Genomic DNA, 23,652 nt, shown 5'->3' on the forward strand with positions numbered 1-23,652 from the left:
AATTTAGGCCAACACTGGGTACAAATTGTTAGAAATGAAAATTGTACATATTTGATAGGATTTCAGTTACAATTCTATTTGCAGACACTTGGCTTTATCTATGAAACACTTTTATTTATAATATTTGAATTAAGCAATATTAAGAGTTCACTTTAGCACAAATTTTGCATATGTATATAAATCTCCACATACTGAACACATTTTATATAGAAATGTAAACATTTATTTAAAAGTAGATATCAAAAAAGAATACTTGCTTGAAGTGATAAAAAATAGTAAAGTTCCTTCTAAATTGATAACATTTTCCCCATAATTTGCTTTCATTGAGATATATTATCTTTTTTACATCCTAGGTAGAAGGAATTCAGCATTAGAAAATAGTTGGCTACACTTCGTTCAAAGTAATGAGAAATACAGAGGTGAGACCATCAATGGTTTTGTTCTGTTTTGTTAAGTACTTATTGATCTAATTATAGCATATACTGAGTGTTTTTTACATTTTAGGGCTAAAACCCTGAGAAACTCATGGAGGAAACTGTTAAGCACTGAACAGAGTTCAGTGTATGCCTATGTTCCCAGAAGTAAATAAACCAAACTAATCGAACAACAAAACCCGACCATCTTTTCATTAATTTTTAGTTTTTGAGTATTGTATTTTCAGGCTTTCTCAAATATTAGACTACCCTACCTATTTTACCAGAGTAATTATTTAGGCTATTTAAATATCCTCACTTTAGAATTTGGTATAAGCAGATCCTTTTTTCTTTTCAGAAATTATTAAGCTCTGTTGGTGCCACAGCTGAACCTTCTTCGGTTCCAGAGGCTTCTTCTGGCGTCTGTAGCTCTTGACAGTGGTACTTCACTTTAAGTGGTTTACCAGGGTACCAGACCAAGTGAATACGACAGGGAATGATTTCCTAGAAAATAAGAGTTCTAAAATATTATGAGCTGCAGGAATTTCTGGTGAACGCAGTTGTGTATTGCAGGAGAGCTGGCCGTACTGACTCCTCCTCTGGCCCTCCGTCTTGTTCATGTCCATGCACTGACCACCCCCCGGAAACATGTTCCCGGCCCCTCGGAGGTAATGTGTGCCCTGACCCAAATGCTGGAAGGCTTGTTTGGATCACTAGTAGAGAACCCCCCCCCCCCAACCCCGCACAGATGGTGCAACAAGGTCCGTTAAAATATCAAACCCCTGAACTCACCACGATGGCCCTGGCACATCCCCTTGTTCTAGCAAATCTGTGAACTGTCGGGACATTGCACAAAAGAGCTGTGCGGTGCCTTGATCCCTGCCTGCTGACCGCCCCCCTTGGCAATAAGTTACCCTGAATCAGACTCTGTGTAAACTGTGTGTTGGAGCTGCCTGCTTCACTTTTTGGTCTCAAGGTGCCTTCTCAGTCTAGACAGTACTTTCCTGCCCCTCCCCCACCTTGTCACATACATATAGTTATGTTTTACCTGTGTTGAGAATTCATGGAGTAGAACGGTATAATCAAAATCAATTGCATCGTCACTGGTTTTCTAGAGGAAGGAAAAAAAGAGTGAGTCTAAAAAACGGTAGATTTATATTAGCTCAGTGTTTGGAGGTTTCTATCAAATTCCCGTTTGGATGAGCCCCTTGAATCTCCTGCTGCTTCTTCAATTCCAGTCCCTCTGGTAGCAGCCTGCATTGAGACATGAAAGTCATGGATTCTCACTGTTTTGTCACCGAGTTAGATGAAAATCTAGTTGGATAGCTTTCTTTCACTTTTGCTCTCTATTAAGTATGGTTTTGGTAGAGGCTAAGTGCTATGGGAATAGGGAGAATCTTTTTGACAACCTTTGGAATCTAGATACTGTCCTTGCACCTCCGTTTGTTATATTAGCCCTGATATATAAATTGGTTTTACTTATAAACTTGAAGTATTTTTTTAGGACAATGCCTTCTTATTCTGTTTTTGAAAATAGCATTTCTGGAGGAAATCATAGCAGTCTCTAGATTTTAGGCATAAAATAGGAAAGTCTGAAACAAATGATGGGTTTCCAACACCATTTGATAAGCTACTTTGCTAAATACACTGAGTGCTACATATTTTTTAATACAAAAATTGGGGTTATTATAATGTTTGTAAACCCTGTCCCATTTAATTAAGACCTTCCTCAGTAACATTATTAAACCTTTCCATTTTTGTTTTTATAGATTCTTCCTCCTCCAGGAGGAAGCATCCTTACACCAACCCCAAAATAGAGCTTATTCAAAAACTGCAGAAGGGGACACTGCACAGCCTGGCCTGGCAAAGTATCCCAGGGTTGGGCTGCCCTCATCAATGCAAGCTTGCCAAGAAGTAGTTATTTTTAATGTTATTCAGAAATAATCTCCTTGGCTTCTGTTCAAGTTATCACAAATGCCAAATCCTTATAATCCAAATTGATGATTTACTGTTACATTTTCCAGTAATTCAGCACTTTAATCTTCCTAGAGACAGACTAGAGCGTTTTGTTTGCTCCCTTTTATTACTCATGATCCCCACCAGAACCCATGTGGTTTTAGTACAGAGTAAGTAGGCTTGAATTATTAATACATACTATCCAAAGTAGACTGTTAGTTGAATAAATAATAAGGTCCGTAAGAAAGCTTCTATAATGCACCCTTGGCCAGTGGGCCCTCCAGGTAGGAGGGCTGATCACCACGGGATGATTAGGCCACTGACAGTGTCTTTTACGGACTCTAAGAATTGAAACAATGCTCGCTTTTACTTTTCTCAATTCATATTCAGGACTAAGGGTGTGAGGAAAGACCTCGTCTTCCCCCCCCCCCCCCCCCCCCGCAAATATCTCTCCTTTGTGCCTGGTACAGTCCTCATGGCATTAGGAATGGAATCTGGCCTCAGTTCTAAAGTGAAAATTGTGCCGGTTAGGTGGGTCTTACTTTTTATCTGTATTTTAGCCTTGTTTCTCTCAGGTCTTGTTCATTTGGAGCTATGAGTTTATAAGCCTGCCCTTCCTTATTTACTATTGCATTAAATGGGGACTTTAACCCCAAGTGTAAAGAAAGCAATTTCCACCCAAAAAGCTTCTGGAAAAACTATAATTTCTCTACTTCCCTGAGCCACCGTGAGCCACAGAGCACCTAGCGCCACCATCCTGTATCTAGTCTTCTAGAACAGTATATAGATCTGATCTCTGTGACTTTTAAAATATTGTTTGTTTTGCTTGTTGCTGGGTTGCTTCTTTTGCTGAGAGATCATGCAGTCCTTAGTAGCTACACAATAGCAGAATCTGGAAATCTGTGTGGCTGTGGGCATACTTAAGGAGAGTCTAAATGTGTATCAACTTTGAAACCAAATTTACCAGTTGCTTCAGCTATGTTCATTTCAATGACTTTAGTAAGTTTGTTAATCCTCATTTAATAGGCCCTAAGAGATGGAAGTGATTTGCCTTGGGTGACCCAGCAAGCCGGATGCATATTCAATTATTATTTATCTAGAACCCAAACCTCACAGGATAAAAATAAAAGCTAAAGCTTCCACTACGTGACCATACTCCCTCTGCATTTTTGTTTTCTTAACTCTACAATTACTTTTATACCAATTTTCCCACTTGTAGGTTGGGTGAGTGAGATTAATGGACAGATGAGAGGCATCAAAGACTGGCTAGAACAAGACAGAAATGAAACTGCTGGATCTGGACCATACTGTGTCTTGGTGGTTGTTGGGTTTGGCAACGGGTCGGGTACAATTGCAAATGAAAAGCACTGACGTTAAGAGATCCTAAAAAGTAGGAAGAAGGCGCAATTGGAAGATCCCAAGCTCATCTCATTCCATGGACGCGCTGAAGCAACAACAGCATGGATTGCAGCTAACTATGGAAACAACCCAAAGACTGGCAGAGATCTCCCACAGCTAGTTGTAGAGAGAAGGCCACAACAGAAAGAGGTGGAGATACGGTGGGGAACCAGACCCCTGACATGACCAACCACACATGGGAGGGATATCACAACCACAGGACAGTGAGAGGATCAGATTCCACACCACAACCCCTGGCCCTAGGAATCCACCCTGGAAAGATGAGTCCCCATAATATTTAGATATGAGGTCTGTGGGGCTTAGCTCTAGGAGAGAGGGAGGGCTACAGGAAGTGAAGGCCTTCAAGAGGCAGGACGCTAAATAATAAGGCCCAAGACAGCCCAGAAGGCAGCACAGCACAGTGGCAAAACACCTGGGGTATACATGAAGGGGATTTAGTGACTAATTTTAGGACATGTGCCAAAGGGACAGGGATCTACAGGAGATTTCTCCAGGAGCAAAAGTGGTGGATGCCATTTTCTTGCTCTTCCCAGCCTAGATACCCAGATGCTTATGGAGCAAGTTCTAATACTTTCCATCTACCTTGCTAGGACCCTGTGTCCCCTACAGACCCACCAAACTCAGCAGGCAACACTGGTAAGGTCTGGTGAGACTCCTGCTCTAGATACAGGAGGCAGAGATAACCCTACAAACCAGCAGCCTACAGTTCGTGGGGCTAGGCCTCTTCACTGGCTGTGCAGGCCCTCCCTGTATTTTGGGGTGCCTGCAGTTTTTGCAGTGGTGAACTGCATTCAGCCATGCTGAGGGCCAGACCTGCCCACCAGTGATCCCATAGCTGCTCTAGACAGGACCCTCAACAGCATGGAGAGCAAACCCTGCCCTGTGTGTCTGCAACAGATGTGCTGAGGGCCAGCCCCAACCAGTGGCAAAGCCACAGCAATCACTGTTCATCAAAAACAGGAGGGTACATGCAGCCTACACAGAGACATTCCTGGAGCACCCCGTTCTGAAGACTCGGGTTGGGGGGCTGTGTAGAGGACACCACAGGACTGCTTCTACACAAGGCCACTAATTTCAAGACCAGAAGACGTAAACAGAATGAGGAGACAGAGGAATATATCCCAAATTTAAGAATAAGACAAAAACCACAGAAAAAGAGATCAAAATAATGGCTGTACAGAAATTCACTGTACTTGAGAAAAAGCTGATGAACTCAGAACTTCAACAAAAGTGACAAAAAATATAAAAAAGAACCAGTCAGAGATGAAGTCAATACCTGAAATGAAAAATACACTAAAGGGAAATGGCAGACTAGAGGCAGCAGAAGAACGTTTCAGTGATCTGGAAGACGGGAATAGGAAGCTGAACAGCAAAGAGAGAAAAGAACAAAAAATGAGAGTAGGTTAAGGGACCTCTGTGACTACATCAGGCATAATAACATTAGCATCACAGGGATCCCAGAAGGATAAGACAGGGAAAAGGGGGTAGAAAACTTACGAAAATAGCTGAAAACCTCCCTAATCTGAGGAAACAGACATCCAAATTCAGAAACCACAGATAGCCCCAAACAAGATGAACAAAGAATGTCCACACCAAGACACATAATAATTACGATGACAAAATAATGATAAAGAGAATTTTTAATGCAGCAAGAGAAGAAAAATAGTTACACACAAGGAAAACCCATTAGGCTGCCAGCTAATATTTCAGCAGAAACTTCACAAACTAGAAGATGGCATGATGCATCAAAGTGCTGAAAGGAAAAAAGCCTATAACCAAGAATACTTGACAAAGTCATCATTCAGAACTGAAGGAGAGATAAAGTTTCCCAGACAAAAAAAAAATCAAAGGATTTCATTACCACTAGCCAGCCTTACAAAAAATATTAAAGGGGATTCTTCACTGGTAAAAACAGACAAATAGTAAAGGTAATAGATTAGTCAGTAATAAAGCCAATATGGAAGCTAAAATGTAAAAGCAGTAAATTCAATGTTATCTACAAAAGCTAGTCAAGAGATACTCAAAGATATGCAAAATAAGAGTAAAAATATAGTGCTTTTAGTATATGTTCAAACTTAAGTGACCATCAACTTAATATAGATTGCTATACACATAGGATGTTCTACATGAATACCATGATAACCATAAATCAAAAACCTATGAGATACACAAGATTTAAAGAGAAAGCAATTCAAAAATAACACTAAGGAACTCATAAGCCACAGGGGAAGGGAGCAGGAGAAGAAAGGAACTCAGAGAACTGCAAAAATAACCAGAAAATAATTAACAAAATAGCAATAAGCCTCTGCCTATCAGCAGTTACTTTAAATATAAATGCTCTAAAGGCTTCAGTCAGAGGACAGAGGGTGACTGAATGTTTAAAAAAACAAGACCCATCTACATGCTGCCTATAAGAGTCTCACTTCACACCTAAAGACACAAACTGAAACTGAAGGAATGGAAAAAGACATTGGATGCAAATGGAAGTAATAAAAATACCAGGGCAGCAAAACTTAGACAAAATAGACTTTAAAACAAAACTGTAGCAAGAGACAAGGGCATTGCATAATCATAAATCAATTCCACAAGAGTATAGGACACTGTGAACATCTATGCAACTAATATAAGAGCACATAAATACATGAATCTAATATTAGCAGACATAAAGGGAGAAACACTATAATAGTAGGGAACACCCCATTTACATCAGTGAATCATTCAGACAGAAAATCAATTAAGGAAACAAATGTTTTGATCAACATATTAGACATACTAGACCAAATGGGACTTAAATTTGTTGAGACTTGTTCTGTGGCCTAAAATGTGGTCTATCCTGGAAAATGTTTCATGCATGCTTGAAAAATGTGTATTCTGCTGTTTTTGGATGAAATATTCTATGTATATAGAACAGACAAAGCTTGCTGTCATTATAAGAATAAAAAGATTAGATAGAAATGAGACCAAAAAAAGAAAAGATCAGTGACACCAAGACCAGGTTCTTTGAAAAGGTAAAACTCATAAACCATTAGCCAGATTCATTAACAAGGAGAGAAGGCTCAGAATTAGAAATGAAAGAGGAGAAATAATATGACACCACAGAAAATCGAAGGTATACTAAGAGAATACTAAGAAAAATGAGATGCCAATGAGTTGGACAACCTAAAAGAAATCGTAAATTCCTAAAACAAAACAAAAAAAACCAAAAAACTTCCAAAACTGAATCAGAGAAATCAGAAGAGACTGATTACTGGTAACAAAATTGAATCAGTTAAAAAAAAAAAAAAATCTTCTCACGAGCAAAAGTCCAGGACCAGAAGACTTCATGGATGATTTCTACCGAACATTGAAAGAAGAATTAATAAGAATTTTTCTCAAACTATTAGAAAAAAATAGAAGGGGAAGGAAAACTAGCAAGTTCATCTGAGTCCAGAATCATCCTGATGCCAAAACCACAAAGACACTATAAAAAATAAAAGCTATAGGCCAATATTCCTGATGAATATAGATATAAAAATACTCAACAAAATATTAGCCAGCTGAGTTCAACAATATATTAAGAGGATCATTCATCACAATCAAGTTAGATTTATTCCAGGAATGCAAGGATGATTCAATATTTGCAAATCAACCAACATGATACATTACCAAGAAGAAGAATAAAAACCATACAATCATTTCAATAGATGCGGAGAAGATATTTAGCAAATTCAACATCTGGTCATGACAAAAACTCAACAAAATAGAGTTAGAGGGAACATACCTCACCATAATAAAGGCCACATATGAAAAACCCACAGCTAACGTCACACTGAATACTGAAAAATTGACAAGTTTTTAAGATCAGGAACAAGATGAGGATATGCAGTTTCACCACTTTAATTCAACAAAAGTCATATGAAACTGTCGCTGCAGCAATGAGAAAGAAAAAAGAATAAAAGGCATCCAACTTGGTAAGGAGGAAATAAAATTTTCAATATTTTCAGATGACATGATACTCTATATAAAAAACCCTAAAGACTCCACCAAAAAACTATTAGAACTTATAATTATAACCTGTGAGTTTGTAGGATACAAAATTAATATATAGAAATCTGTTGCATTTCTCTATACTAATGAATTAGCAGAAAGCAAAATTAAAACAATTCCATTGACAACTGCACTAAAAGAATAAAGTACCTAGGAATTGATTTAAACAAGTAGGTTAAAGATGTATACTCTTAAATCTATAAGACATTGATAAAGAAGTTAAAGACAACACAAATGGAAAGGCATACCATCCGCATGAATATTGGAAGAATGAGTATCATTAAAATGTCCCTACTACCAAAAGCAACCTACCAATTCGTGCAATCCCTATCAAAATACCAACAGTATTTTTCACAGATGTAGAACAAATAATCTTAAATTTAGTTTGGAACCACAAAGGACCCCAAATAGCAAAAGCAGTTGTGAGAAAAAACAAAGCTGGAAGTATCCCACTTCCAGATTTCAAGATATACTGCAAAGCCATAGTAATGAAAACAGTACGATACTAGCACAAATATAGACACCTATATCAGTGGAACAGGATAAGGACCCCAGGAATAAACCCATACTTATATGGTTAATCTACAACAAAGAAAGAATACACAATGGGGAAAAGGCAGTCTTCTCAAAAAAATGATGCTGGGAAAACTGAACAGCTACATGCAAAAGAATGAAACCTGGACTTTTTTAATACCATAAATAAAAATAAACTCAAAATGGATCAAAGAACCAAAAATGTGAGATGTGAAACCATAAAACTACTAAAAGAAAACATAACCATCAACAAAATGAAAAGGCAACTTACTGAATGGGAGAAGGTATTTCTAAATGATTTATCCAATAGGGGGTTAATATCTAAAATATATAAAGGACTCATGCAACACCAAAACAACAACAAAAACAAAACCAAAGAAACCTCCAACATTCCAGTTAAAAAAATGGGCAGAAGACATGAATAGATGTATTGCAAATAAGACCTACAGATGTGGTCCATATACACTATGGAGTATTATGCCTCTATCAGAAAGGATGAATACCCAACTTTTGTAGCAACATGGACAGGACTGGAAGAGATTATGCTGAGTGAAATAAGTCAAGCAGAGAAAGTCAATTATATGGTTTCACTTATTTGTGGAGTATAACAAATAGCATGGAGGACAAGGGGAGAGGGAGAGGAGAAGGGAGTTGAGGGAAACTGGAAGGGGAGGTGAATCATGAGAGACTATGGACTCTGAAAAACAATCTGAGGGTTTTGAAGGGGCGGGGGGTGGGAGGTTGGGGGAACCAGGTGGTGGGTATTGGAGAGGGCACGGATTGCATGGAGCACTGGGTGTGGTGCAAAAATAATGAATACTGTTACTCTGAAAAATAAAAATATTAAAAAAAAAAGACCTACAGATGGCCAATAAACACATGAAAAGATGGTCAATATCACTAATCATCAGGGTAATGCAAATCAAAACCACAATGAGATATAACCTCACACCTATCAGAATGGCTAATACTAAAATGCCAACAAATGTTGGCGAATATGTAGAGAAAAGGGAACACTTGCCCACTGTTGGTGGGAATGTAAGCTGGTACAACCACTGTAGAAAATAGTATGGAAGTTCCTCAAAAATTAAAAATAGAAATACCATAAGATCCAATAATTCCACTACTAGGTGTTTACCCAAAGAATATGAAAACATTAATTTGAAAAGATAAATGTACTCCTATATTCATTACAGCATTATTTACAATAGCAAAGATATGGATTCAACCTAAGTATCCATCTATAGGTGAATGGATAATAAAGATATGGTGTATATACATATACCAGGGAGTTTTACTCAGCCATAAAAAAGAATGCAATTGCCATTTGTAACAACATGGATGAATCTAGAAGAGTACTACTGCAAGTAAGTCAGGCAAAGAAGGACACATACCATATGATTTCACTTATATATGGAATGTAAAAGACAAACAACAAAAGAGATTCATAAAAACAGAGAACATACTCCTCATTGCTAGAGTGGAGGGAGGTGGGGTGATGGGGAAATAGGTGAAGAGAATTAAGAAGTCAAAATTCTGGGGCACAGGGTGGCTCAGACAGTTAAGCATCTGCCTTTGGCTCAGGTCATGATCGCAGGGCGCTGGGATCAAGTCCCACATCAGGCTCCTTGTTCATCATGGAGCCTGCTTCTCCCTCTCCCTCTGCTGCTGCTCCCCATGCTTGTGGTGTGTCTCTCCCTGTCAAATAAATAAATATTAAAAAAAAAGTGTTTTAAAAAAACGTACAAAATTCCGTGCAATATATGTCCTCAAGACTAACATAATAGGGGCACTTGGGTGGCTCAGTGGATTGGGCCTCTGCCTTTGGCTCAGGTCGTGATCCCAGGGTCCTGGGATCGAGCCCCGCATCGGGCTCTCTGCTCAGTTGGGAGCCTGCTTCCTCCTCTCTCTCTGCCTGCCTCTCTGCCTACCTGTGATCGCTATCAAATAAATAAATAAAATAATAAAAAAGGACTAACATAATTAAAAAAAAACAAAAAAAAAGAAAAGAAATGCCCATAGTAATATTTAGACTTTTTTTTTATATTTCAAGACCCTTCACAAAAACATTTCTGTATTTTAAACTGTTTTTTCAAGCCACATAGTCAAAGTCATATTGTATAATTAAAGAGCTAGACATGATGTTCACCACTATAAATGTAGCTATCAGTAATACTGTTAAATGTATTCCATAAATGTGAATAGAAATTTTCACCATGACTGTGGTTTTTTTTTTTTTAAGATTTTATTTATTTATTTGACAGAGATCACAAGTAGGCAGAGAGGCAGGCAGAGACAGAGGAGGAAGCAGGCTCCCTGCTGGGCAAAGAGCCTGATGTGGGGCTCGATCCCACAACCCTGGGATTATGATCTGAGCTGAAGGCAGAGGCTTTAACTCACTGAGCCACCCAGGTGCCCCATGACTATGTTTTAATACAGTTAAAAAGATCTTAAAAAAAAAAAAGAAGTTCAATCTTCCAGTTATAAAATAAGTCAGAAACAGAAAGTAGAGCACAGGTAATACAGTCAATAATATTAAATAATGTGAAGTGGTGACTGTACTTACTATGATGAGCACTAATGTACAGACTTGTAGAATCACCATACTGTTTACCTGAAACTAATGTAACGTGGTATGTCAACTATACTTGGATAATATGTAAAATAAACCAATAAAATAATAAAAGTGTTTGGAAAAAAATTTTTCCTCTGTTGTATCTGTATTGCTGTATTCTTACTGTTTTTTTCTCTCACATTCATTACAATTAATTCTAAATTATCTTGACATCATTTCCTACACTGTAAACCAAGTTTCACCTAAACTGCCAGTTAAGGTAAAAGTCTTTTGTGGTTATAATCATCTTGGTAGATAAAAGAAAGAGCCAGAAAGAGGTAGAGGAACTTTTATGTAGCATCCTGACTTGAAATATAGCAACAATCAATTAAATGGTAGTTTCTATTAAAAGCATTCTATAAAGAGAAAGAAATTCGTTCATTTTTGATAATTAATAAAAAACTATATTTCTCACCTGTTTTACAAGTGGCTTTTGAACAACACATCAAACTTACTGGCATTAATAATGCTTACTTGACATGATATTAAGATCCAATATGGCAATATGGGGAGACCCTGAACTCTCCACAAGATGCACTGAGTCAACACCTACATATAGAAGAGTTCCTCTTCATGAACTTTGAGAGCTGACTGAACAGCTTCAGAACAGCAAAGAATAAAGGGGTCACATAAAGAATGGCAGGAAAGATGGAGAAACGGTAACCTTGGGAACCCCATCCTCAAGGCTGCAAAGTACAGTGAGGAGGAATGATACTGAGGGAGTGGGAACATATTCACATGCCCTGGGTCACAGGAAAAAAACCATGGTTTAAAAGGGCAACTAGAATTGAAAGAAATTAACCCCTGAGTGTCTTCTAAACACCAGGGAACCCATGGAAAATTCTCTGGGGTTGGAGAGGTTGGTGAGAGTGCAGCTAGTGCAGATGGGAGTACCATCCAGCACCCTAGTTGGCTGCACCATTCCATCCCAGCTGCCCAGTAGACAGAAAAAAAGCCATGGATTTAAAAAAAACCTAGAGTATAAACGAGACAGCCCTAGAGGAGCTGCAGGAATGCTCTCCAGGGTCAGAGGGGCTGGCACACACCAATGTATACATCCCACACTTCCACCTTGATCGTGAGGATGGGAGCAGGGTACAGGAACCCTGGCCAAGTTGACTGCTAAGCTGACTGCCTTACTGAGCCCAGGGCTCCTAGACACACCAGCCCCAGCTGTACCCCCCCAAAAGGGTCTCCTCAACAGCCTGAGCTCCAAACATCCCACCCCAGTATAGCACACACCACAGACACCCCAGGACAGCACCCACTACAGCTCCAGCTATATCACCAAGGTGACAGAGATGCAAAACACCCTGAAACATGCCATGCCTGCACCTGCTTTGGCTCCAGATGACTTACCAGGAACCTCCTTGCATGGAATACCCACAGGACACCCTGACATGTGCCCCATCTTGGCTCTAGCCACCCAGCCAGAGTACTCCCTGCATGTAGCACTCTGGGACGCCCTGGCCCACACCTACCACAACTTCAGCTGCCCTGCCTGAGTGCCCTATGCTGAGTACCCTAGGACCACCCCTGGCTTGTACCCACTTCAGCTACAGCTCTCCCACCAGGATGCCTTCTATGCAGAAAGGTACTGTCCCCTCTCCCAGCCATCCCACCAGGACAGCCTCAGCACAAAGTGCATCATGCCTACCAGCCACAGTTCTAGCTGGCCAGCCAAAGTCACCAGGTACACAGTCTATATGGGGGGTGACCATATATAAAACTATTCCTTCAAGTTTAGGAGAAGTAGGTTCTAATTCACAGAAGCTAACACAGAAAGTCAAGCAAAATGGGAAGACAAAGGCATATAATCCAAATGAAAGAACAAGATAAAACCTCAGAAAAAGGACTAAATGAAATGGAGATAAGCATTCTTTTTTTTTTTTAACATTTTATTCATTTATTTGACAGAGAGAGATCACAAATAGGCAGAGAGGTAGGCAGAGAGAGAGGAGGAAGCAGGGTCTCCACGGAGCAGAGAGCCCGATGTGGGGCTCGATCCCAGGACTCTGGGATCATGACCTGAGCCAAAGGCAGAGGCTTTAACCTACTGAGCCACCCAGGCGCCTCGAAGATAAGCATTCTATCTAATAAAGAGTTCAAAGTAGTGATCATAAAGATGCTCGCCAGACTGAAGAGAAGAGTGGATGAACTTAGTGAGATTGTCAAGTAGAAAATATAAAAATAGAACCAATCATAGTTGAAGAATATAATAACTGAAATGAAAAATACACTAGAGAGAAGCAACATTAGATTAGCAGATGCAGAAGAATGGATTGGTGATCTGGAAGACACAGAAATGGAAAGCAACTAAGCAAAAGAAACAGCAAAAAGAAGAAAGAATGGAAATAGCAAAAACAATCAGATAATAAGAAATAAAAGTATTCAAATTGGCAAAGAAGTCAAACTCTTTTCACAGATGACATGATATTTTTTTGGAAAACCCAAAAGACTCCACACCCAAACTACTAGAACTCATACAGCAATTCAGTAATGTGGCAGGATACTAAATCAATGCAAATAAATCAGTTGCTTTCTTATACACTACCAATGAAAATATAAAAAGGGAAATTAGAGAATCGATTCCATTTACTATAGCACCAAGAACCATAAGATACCTTGGGATAAACCTAACGAAAGAGGTAAAGGATCTGTACTTGAGGAACTATAGAACACTCGTGAAAGAAATTGAAGATGACACAGAAAGATGGAAAAGCGTTCCATGCTCATGGATTGGAATAATAAACATTATTAAAATGTCTATACTCCCCGGAGCAATCTATACTTTCAATGCCATCCCAATCAAAATTCCACTGGTATTCTTCAAAGTGCTGCAACAAACAATCCTAAAATTCTACAGAACCAGAAGAGACCCCGAATTGCTAAGGAAATTTTGAAAAAGAAAAAGCTGGGCGTATCACGTTGCCTGATTTCAAGCTTTACTACAAAGCTGTGATCACCAAGACACATAGTACTGGCACAAAAACAGACACATAGACGAATGGAACAGAGAGTCCAGATATGGGTCCTCTACTCTATGGTCAAATAATCTTCGACAAAACAGGAGAAAATATCCAGTGGGAAAAAAGTCTCTTCTATAAACGGTGCTGGGAAAATTGGACACTATGTATGGAAAAATGAAACTCGACCATTCTCTTATACCATACACAGAGGTAAACTCGAAATGGATAAAAGACCTCAACATGAGGCAGGAATCTATCAAAATCCTAGTGGAGAACATAGGCAGTAACCTCTTCAACATCCTCCACAGCAATTTCTTTCAAGACATGTCTCCAAAGGCAAAGGAAACAAAAGCGAAAATGAACTTTTGGGACTTCATCAAGATCAAAAGCTTCTGCATAGCAGAGGAAACAGTCAACAAAGAGGCAACCCACAGAATGGGAGAAGATATTTGCAAATGACACTACAAAGGGTTGATATCTAAGATCTATAAAGAACTCCTCAAACTCAACACCCAAAACACAGATAATCATGTCAAAAAAAATGGGCAGAAGACATGAACAGACACTTCTCCAAAGAAGACATACAAATGGCTAACAGACATATGAAAAAATGTTCATCATCACTAGCCATCAGGGAAATTCAAATCAAAACCACACTGAGATACTTCCTTACACCAGTTCGAATGGCCAAAATCGACAGGACAGGAAACAACAAGTGTTGAAGAGGATGTGGAGAAAGGGGAACCCTCTTACACTGTTGGTGGGAATGCAAGTTGTTGTAGCCACTTTGGAAAACAGTGTGGTGATTCCTTTAGAAATTAAAAATAGAGCTACCCTATGACTCTGTGATTGCATTACTGGGTATTTACCCCAAAGGTACAGATGTAGTGAATAGAAGGACCATCTGTACCCCAATGTTCATAGCAGCAATGGCCACATTTGCCAAACTGTGGAAAGAGCCGAGATCCCCTTCAACAGACGGATGGATAAAGAAGATGTTGTCCATATATACAATGGAATATTATGCAGGCATCAGAAAGGATTAATACCCAACTATTTTATCAACATGTACGGGACTGGAGGAGATTATACGGAGTGAAATAAGTCAAGCAGAGAAAGTCAAAGATCATATGGTTTCACTTACTTGTGGAGCATAAGGAATAACATGGAGGACATTAGGAGAAGGAAAGGAAAAGTGAATTGGAGGAAATTGGAGGGGGAGATGAAAGATGAGAGACTGTGGACTCTGAGAAACAAACTGAGGGTTATGGAGGGTAGGTAGGTCAGGGGATGGGTGAGCCTGGTGGTGGGTATTAAAAAGGGCACATATTGCCTGGAGCACTGGGTGTGGTGCATGAACACTGAATCTTGGAACATGAAAAAAATAAAATTAAGATGCTAAGAAAAAGAAAGAATGAAAATAAAATCAGGATAAGTTAAAGGATTTCTGGGACAACATCAAGCATATTAACATTAGCATTATAGGGTTTCCAGAAGAAGGAGAGAATGGGACAGAAAACTTATTTGAAGAAATAACAGGTGAAAACTTTGCTAATCTGGGGAAGGAAACAGACATCTAGTTCTAGGAAGCACAAAGACCCAAACAGGATAAAGCCAAGGAGGTACACCGAAACAAATAATCAAAATAACAAAGATTAAAGAGAGAGAATCTGGGGGGGGGCACTCCTGGGTGGCTCAGTGGGGTAAGCCTTTGCCTTCGGCTCAGATCAGGATCCCAGGGTCCTGGGATTGAGCCCCGAATCAGGCTCTCTGGTCTTCAGGGAGCCTGCTTCCCCCTCTCTCTCTGCCTGCCTCTCTGTCTACTTGTGATCTCTCTCTCTCTCTGTGTCAAATAAATAAATAAAATCTTATAAAAAAATAAAGACAGAGAATCTTAGAATCTTAGAAGCAGCAGGAGAAAAAGAACTACTTATGTTCAAAGGAAATCCCATAAGGCTTCCACAGAAAATTTGCAGGCCAGAAGGGAGTGGGAGGATATATTCTAAGTACTAGAAAAAAATACATACAACCAAAAATACTCTATCTGGTAAGGTCATCAATCAGAATTAAAGGAGAAATAAACAGTTTTCCAAACAAAAGTTAAAGGAGTTTTCCACCATTAAACTGGCCTTAAAAGAAATGCTAAAGGGACTTCCTTAAGTGGAAAAGAAAAGGTCACAAGTAAAAAAAAGAAAAGAAGAAAAAAAGGGAAAATGTCCTAAGTAGAAGTAAAATATGAAAGGAAATATTTCATGATCAAAAGCAAACTTAGAATAAAGTTAGAAGACCAATCACATGTAATAATAGTATGAAGATTAAAGAAAAGTAGTAAAATCAATTACATAAAAAAATTTGTTAAGGGACTCATAAAATAAAAAGATGTAAATTACGGCAATATATACATAAAATGTGGGGGAGAGAGTAAAAATATCGTACTTTCAGACTGTGTGAGAACTTAAGTGACCATCAACTAACTATAAAGATAACTAACTAACTAACTATAACCAGATTGTTATATATTCAGAATATTATATATGAGCTACATGGTAACCATACATGAAGGAAGAAAAAGGAAAGCCAAGCATAACAGTGAAGAAAGTTACCACAAAGGAAGAGAATAAGAGGAAGGAACAAAGAACAAATATAAAATAACGAGTAAGCAATGAACAAAACTGCAGTAAGTACATACCAATCAATAATAGCTTTAAACGTAAATGGTCTAATCGCTCCAAGCAAAAGACATAGGGTGAATAAATGGATAGAAATAACAACAAGACCCATCGATATGATGCCTACAAGAGACTCAATTCAGATATACAGACACATATAGACCAAAAGTGAAGGGATCAAATAAAGATACTCCATACAAATGGAAGTAACAAAAAAGCCAGAATAACAATTCTTTTATCAGACAAAATAGATTTTAAAACAAAGGCTGTAAGAGACAAAGAAGGGCATGACATAATGATAAAGGGATCAATCTTATAAGAGGAGAAAACAATTATAAATAGCCATGCAACCAACATAGGACCACTTAAATACATTAAACAAATACTAACAGAGAAAGGGAGAAACCGACAAATATTAAGATATAAGGATGGAAATACAGTAATAGTTGGCCTGAGACACAACACAGAATCTGCAGTTTGAAAAGTTCCAAGGGCATATGTAAAAAACATTTATTTACTAATCCAAGAACATGTCCTGGAGTTATAGGGATCTTCAGATTTCTCCAGAAATAAAAGTGTAGTGGGTGCCATTTCTCCACTCCTCCTCCAGTCTAGACAGTTGGACACTTGTGGGAGCCAGTGCTAGCACTCCCCATCTTTCTTGCTATACTAAAAGCTCTGCCCCATCCAATCCACCTGCTCATGCAGGTGGATCCCCAAAGCAGGTCTTGCCCTAACAAACCCTGCAATCAACTCTGCGCAGGGACTGGTACCACTCCAAAGTGACTCCTGCCTCGGAGGGGTGGTGAGATAACCCCACACAACTGTAAGCCCACAGTTCCTGCAGCCAATCCTTTTTGTTACCTGCCCAGGGATCAAATCTTGCCATGCTGGGTGCGCCTGCAGGTGCAACAGAGAAGCAGATTGCAGACACCTAGTCTGACTGCTGGCCCAATTCATCAATACGCCTGTGGTGGCCTCAGAGAAGCCTCTCAACAGTACAGAAACCAAACTCTGTCCATAGCAGGCAAGGTAGAACATTGTAGCTGATTAGACTGAAGGCAAATGGGGCTCAGCTGTGACACACAGCCCTCATAGGGGATACTCCTGGAGTGCCTGATTCTGGTGACCAGAGGGAACTGCACTACAGGGCACCAAACACCTTCTACACAAGACCACTACTTTCAAAACTAGGAGATATAGTTCACCAACCTTCTACACAGAAACAAGCAGAGACAATGAGGGAACAGAAAAATATGTCCTAAAGGAAAGAACAACACAATCGAGGGAAAAAAGCTAAATAAAACCGAGATAAGTAATATGCCTGAAAAAGAATTTAAAGTAATGGTCATAAAGATATTCACTGTTCTTGAAAAAAGACTGGATGAATTCAGTGAAAACTTCAACAAAGAGAATATATTAAAACAAGAACCAGTCAGGGATGAAGAATTCAGTGATAAAAAGTAGACTAGCGGGAATCAGCAGCAGATTAGAGAATACAGAAGAATGGACCAGCATTCTGGAGGACAGGGTAATGGAAAGCAAACAAGCAAAACAACAAAAGGAAAACTAACAGTGAAGAATGAGAATAGCGACTACTTGCATTACAGGGATTCCAGAAGGAGAAGACAGGATGAAAAAGGCAAAAAATTTATTTGAAGAAATAATAGCTGAAAATTCCCTAACCCTAGAGAAGGAACTACATCTAGGTAGACGAAGCAGGGAGAACACTTAATAAGTTGAATCTAAGGAGGCCCCCACCAAGACACACAATTACAGTAGCAAAAAGTAGTGATAAAGAAATAATTTTAAAAACAACAAGAGGAAAGAAAACAGTTACAAGGGAAACCCCATAAGGCTCTCTGCTGATTTTTCCGCACAAACTTTGTGGGCCAGATGGCAGTGGCATGATATATTCAAAGTGCTAAAAGGGGAAAAAAAAAAGCTGTAACCAAGAATACTCTACCCAGCATGTTATCATTCAGAATAGGAGAGAGAGAATTTCCCAAGCAAAAGCCAAAGTTCATGACCACTAAACTATCTTTAAAAAAAAAAAAAAAAAAGTGAAAGAGAAAGAAAACGCCATAACTAGAGGTAAGAAAATTATGAAAGGAAAAAAAGTTACAGGTAAAAATACACAGAGTAAAGGTAGTAGATTAATTACTTAAAAAGTCAGTATGGAGGTTAAAATACAAACACAGTAAAATCCATGTATCTGCAAAAGTTATTTGAGGGGTACACAGAAATATGTCAAATATGACCTTAAGTATATAAAATGTGGAGAGAGGAGAAAAAAATTAATGCTTTTAGAATGTATTTGAACTTTAGTGACCATCAATTTAATATAGACTGAGAAATACAGGATATTATATATGAACCAAATAATAACCTATCATGGATACACAAAAAATAAACAGAAAGGACTCCAAGCAAATACTAAAGAAAGCCATCAAACCAGAAAGAGAACAAGCATAGAATAAAGCAACAGAGAAGAACTACAAAAACAAGACAACAATTAAAAATAACAATTAACAATAAGTACATACTTCTTACTAATTACCTTAAATGTAAATAGTCTAAACGTTTCACTCAAGACTCTGGTGGACTGAATGGGTTAAAAAAAACAAAGGACTCATATATATCCTAAAAAAGACTTACTTTGGACCAAAAGACACATACAAACTGAATGTGAAGGGATGGAAAAACATTTCCAATTCAAATGGAAACAAAGGGAAAAAAATGAAATAACAACAGCAATACTTATGCCAGACAAAAAAGACTTTAAAACAAAGCCTGTAGTAAGAGACAAAGAAGGGCACTACAAAATGATAGAGAGATTGATCCCATAAGAGTAGATAAAAATTGTAAACATCTCTGGACCCAACACAGAAGTACCTAAATACATAAAGCAAATATTAACAGACATAAAGGGAGAAATGGATAGCAATAAAATAGTAGTAGAGGACTTTAACAGCTCACCTATATCAAAGAATATTTCATAAAGACAGAAAACCAACAAGGAAAGAGAAGCTTCGAACAACACATTAGACTAGATGGATCTAAAAGATATGTACAGAACATTCCATCCAAAAAGAGCAGAAAACACATTCTTTTCAGGTGAACATGGAATATTGTCCAGATCAGAACATATATTGGGCCATAAAACAAGTGTCAATAAGTTTAGGAAGATTGAAATCATATTAATTATCTTTTCTAACCAAATGGTATGAAATTAGAAATCAATTATAAGAAAAAAAAACTGGAAAAAACCCACAAACATAGAGAGGCTAAACAACATGCTACTAAAATACCAGAGTCAATAAAGAAATCAAAAGAAAATTTAAAAATATATGGAGACAAATGAAAATGAAAACACAATAGTCCAAAATCTTTGCGACCTAGCAAAAACAGTTTGAAGAGACAAGTTTATAGTGATACAGGCCTACCACAAAAAATAAGGAAAATCTTGGGACTTCTGGAAAAGATGGCAGAGCAGAAGGATCCTCAGCTCATATCATCCCACGGATACAACTAAATAACAGCCACATTAGTGTAAATAACCCAGAAAATTACCCAAAGACTGGCAGCAGAGGCTTTACACAGCTAAATGTAGAGAACAGGCTACACTGAAGAGGGTGGAAAAGGTAGAGATGAGGTGGGGAGTCAGACTCATGGGACATCCATGGGGAGGTATGCAGTGGACACAGAGAAGTGAGGAGCAGGCACCCCAGGCATGGGGGACCCTCAAGAAGAAGATGGATTCACATAACACTTGGCTTTGAAAACCAGAGGGGCCTAAAAATAAGTAGGGCTTAACACCTGGAACTTTAAAACAGGCTCATCTCTGGGAGAACCAGGAGGGTGGAGTCCCCACCCTTAAAGAGACACCACAACAGCCTGAGATACAGCATGGAAACCACAGTTTGAAAAATGCCTGGGGTTTATGGGAAGAAGTATTTACTAATCTCAGAACCATGTCCTGGAGGGGCAGGGATCACCGGGAGACTTTTCCAAGAATAAAAGAGCTAGCAGGCACCATATCCCTCCCCTGCCTCCTAGCCAAGATACACAGACACCTGTGGGAACCAGCATAGTGCCAACACTCTCCATCTAGTTTGGTAATAGCACACCCCACCACCACATGTTTCCATGTCTCCAACAAGGCCAGGCTCAGTAGGGGCTTTTACAGGTGGCTGCAAGACCCCTCCATGGAACCACACAGACCTTGCTGGCTCTGCATACCCTGCACCCATGTTTTCTTGCAGACCTAGCCCATCTAATGCACCATCAAATGCACCCTTGGCCAGAGCCCATCCAAATCGGTTCCACAAGTCTGGCAGTGTGCAAGCAGCCCTTACAGGGACCAACACCACTCCAAAGTGGCTCCTGCCCTGAGGGGGAATATAACCACACATACCAGTCCAACTGCAGCCCCACCAGCAGGCTGGGGGCAGACATATGGTCTGACTGCAGACCCCACCCACCAATGAAAGCTTCAGGGGACAATATAAAAACTGCAAAGATGAAGTTCAGTGCTGCTGCATCTTTGGCAAATGCCTGGTCAGACTCAACTCAAGCCCACTAACAACACAGGGACAAAACCTGCCCACAAAAGGCAGAGAGAGGGCGCCTGGATGGCTCAGTGGGTTAAGCTGCTGCCTTCGGCTCAGGTCGTGATCTCAGGGTTCTGGGATCGAGTCCCGCATGGGGCTCTCTGCGCAGCAGGGAGCCTGTTTTCCTCTCTCTCTCTGCCTGCCTCTGTCTACTGTGATATCTCTCTGTCAAATAAATAAATAAAATCTTTGAAAAAAAAAAAAAGAATGCATTTAAAAAAAAAAAAGGCAGAGAGAGCTGTTGCATGATGTCACTGATTGGCAGGATGTAGCTGACCTTCCTAACGTAGAAACACAGACACAGACACAGACAGTAGACAAAATAAAGAGGAATAGGTCCCAAATGAAAGAATAGTACAAAATCAGAGCAAAAGAGCTAAATGAAATGGGGACAAGTAATATGTCTCAGAGAGAATTTAAAGTAATGGTCATAAAGATACTCACTGGACTTGAGAAAAGAGTGGAGGACCTCAGTAAGACCTTCAACAAAAAGATAGGAAACATAAAAAAGAATCAATGGAGGGCATGTATTGCATGGAGCACCGGGTGTGGTGCATAAACAGTGAACTCTGGAAACTGAAAAGAAATTTTTAAAAATTAATTAAAAAAAAGAAAAAAAAATCACAGATGAAGAACTCAATAACTGATACTAAGAATACACAAGATGGAATAAATAGTAGAGGAGAGGAGGCAAAAGAATGGATCAGCCCTGGAGGACAGAAAATGGAAAACAATCAAGCCTAAAAGGAGAGAGGGGGAATAAAACAAATGAAAATAGACTTAGGGAACTGAGCGACACCATCCAGCATAGTACCATTTGCTTTATAGAGATCCTAGAAGAAGAGAGAAAAGGGAGCAGAAAATGTATTTCAAGAAATAATAGCTGAAAACTTCTCTAATCTGGGGAAGGAAAAAGAAATCCTGATCAAGGAGTCACACGGAGCCTCCAATAATAACAACCCAAGGAGGTCCATGCCAAGACACATAGTAATTAAGATGGCAATAAGTGGTAAATGAGAATTTTTAAAGTAGCAATTAAAGAAAAAAAAAAAAACAGTTACGTACAAGGGAAACTCCATAAGGGTATCAACTGTGTTTTGAGGAGAAACTCTGTAGGCCAGAACAGAGTGGCATGATATATTCCAAATGCTGAAGGAAAGAAACCTGCAGCCAAAACTATTCTATCCATGGGCGCCTGAGTGGTACAGTTGGTTGAGTGTCTGAGTCTTGGTTTTGGCTCAGTTCATGATCTCAGGGTAGTGAAATCGAGACCCACCTCTGGCTCCACAGTCAGCACAGAGTCTGCTTGGGATTCTCTCTCCCTCTGCCTCTTCCCACTGTGTGTGCTCACTCTCTCCCTCTCTCAAATAAATAAATCTTTTAAAAACTATATATACTCTATCCAGCAAGTTTTCATTCAGAAATGAAGGAGAGATAAAGAGTTTCCCAGACAAACAAAAATCAAAAAAATCCATCACCATTAAACCAGCCCTATAGAAAATGTTGAAAGGGACACTTTGTGTAGAAAGGAAAGACCATAAGTAGGAATAAGAAAAGGGGGAAGTACAAAAGTGGTAAAATTAAGTAGATCTATAAAAATCAAGGATTCACAAAATAAAAGAATGTAAAATGAGACACCATATACCTAAAATGTGGGGGGAAGAGGAGAAAAGAACGGGTTCAAACTTAAGTGACCATCAACTTAATATACTCTGCTATATGAATAAGATATTCTTTATAAACTTAATGGTAACCACAAATCAATAATCAATAACAGATATGCAAAAAATGAGAAAGGTATCCAAGTATATCACCAAAGAGCAATGAGAGAAGAGACCAAGAAAAAAAAAAAAAGGAACAGAGACAAAATATAAAAACCATAGAGCAAGTGACAAAACAATAAGTACATACCTCAATAATCAATAGTACTATGAATGTAAATGGAGCAAATGCTCTAATCAAAAGACATAGGGTGATGGGATGAATAAAAAAGCAAGACCCAGGGCACTTGGGTGGCTCGCTCATTACGCATCAGCCTTCAGCTTGGATCATCAGCCCAGGGTCTTCGGATCAAGGCACACATCCGGCTCCCTGCTCGGCAGGAAGCCTGCTTCTCCCTCCCCTATTCCCCCTGCTTGTGTTCTCTCTCTCTCTCCCTCTGTCAAATCAATCAATCAATCAATCAGTCAATCTTCTAAAAAAAAAAAAAGCAAGATCCATCTCTATGCTGCCTACAAGGGACTAGTTTCAGTCCTAGACACATGCAGACTGAAAGTGAAGATATAAAAAAAGTATTTATCATGCAAATGGAGGGGAAGAGAAAGCAGGATAGCAATACTTATATCAAAGTAAATTTGAAAGCAAAGACTAACAGAGACCACCAAGGACAGTATTTAATCATTGAAGGAACAGTCCAACAGGAAGTTATAAAAATTGTAA

At 39.0% G+C, this 23,652-nt stretch overlaps 1 protein-coding gene across 1 annotated transcript in view; it reads right to left on the reverse strand.

Moving 5' to 3' along the window:
• Positions 1-200: 200 nt before the first annotated feature.
• RARRES1 (retinoic acid receptor responder 1) overlaps positions 201-23,652 on the reverse strand; it is a 56,270-nt gene continuing 32,818 nt past the window's right edge. The window contains exons 5-6 of the mRNA XM_032852605.1: positions 1,462-1,524; positions 201-917 (exon numbers count right to left, since the gene is read on the reverse strand). Of these exons, the coding sequence (XP_032708496.1) occupies positions 768-917; positions 1,462-1,524 (213 nt within the window). The 3' untranslated portion in view covers positions 201-767. The remainder of the gene's footprint in view (positions 918-1,461; positions 1,525-23,652) is intronic.

Source organism: Lontra canadensis, unplaced genomic scaffold, assembly GCF_010015895.1.
Source record: "Lontra canadensis isolate GAN:19392208 unplaced genomic scaffold, GSC_riverotter_1.0 scaffold6, whole genome shotgun sequence".
NCBI lineage: Eukaryota > Metazoa > Chordata > Mammalia > Carnivora > Mustelidae > Lontra > Lontra canadensis.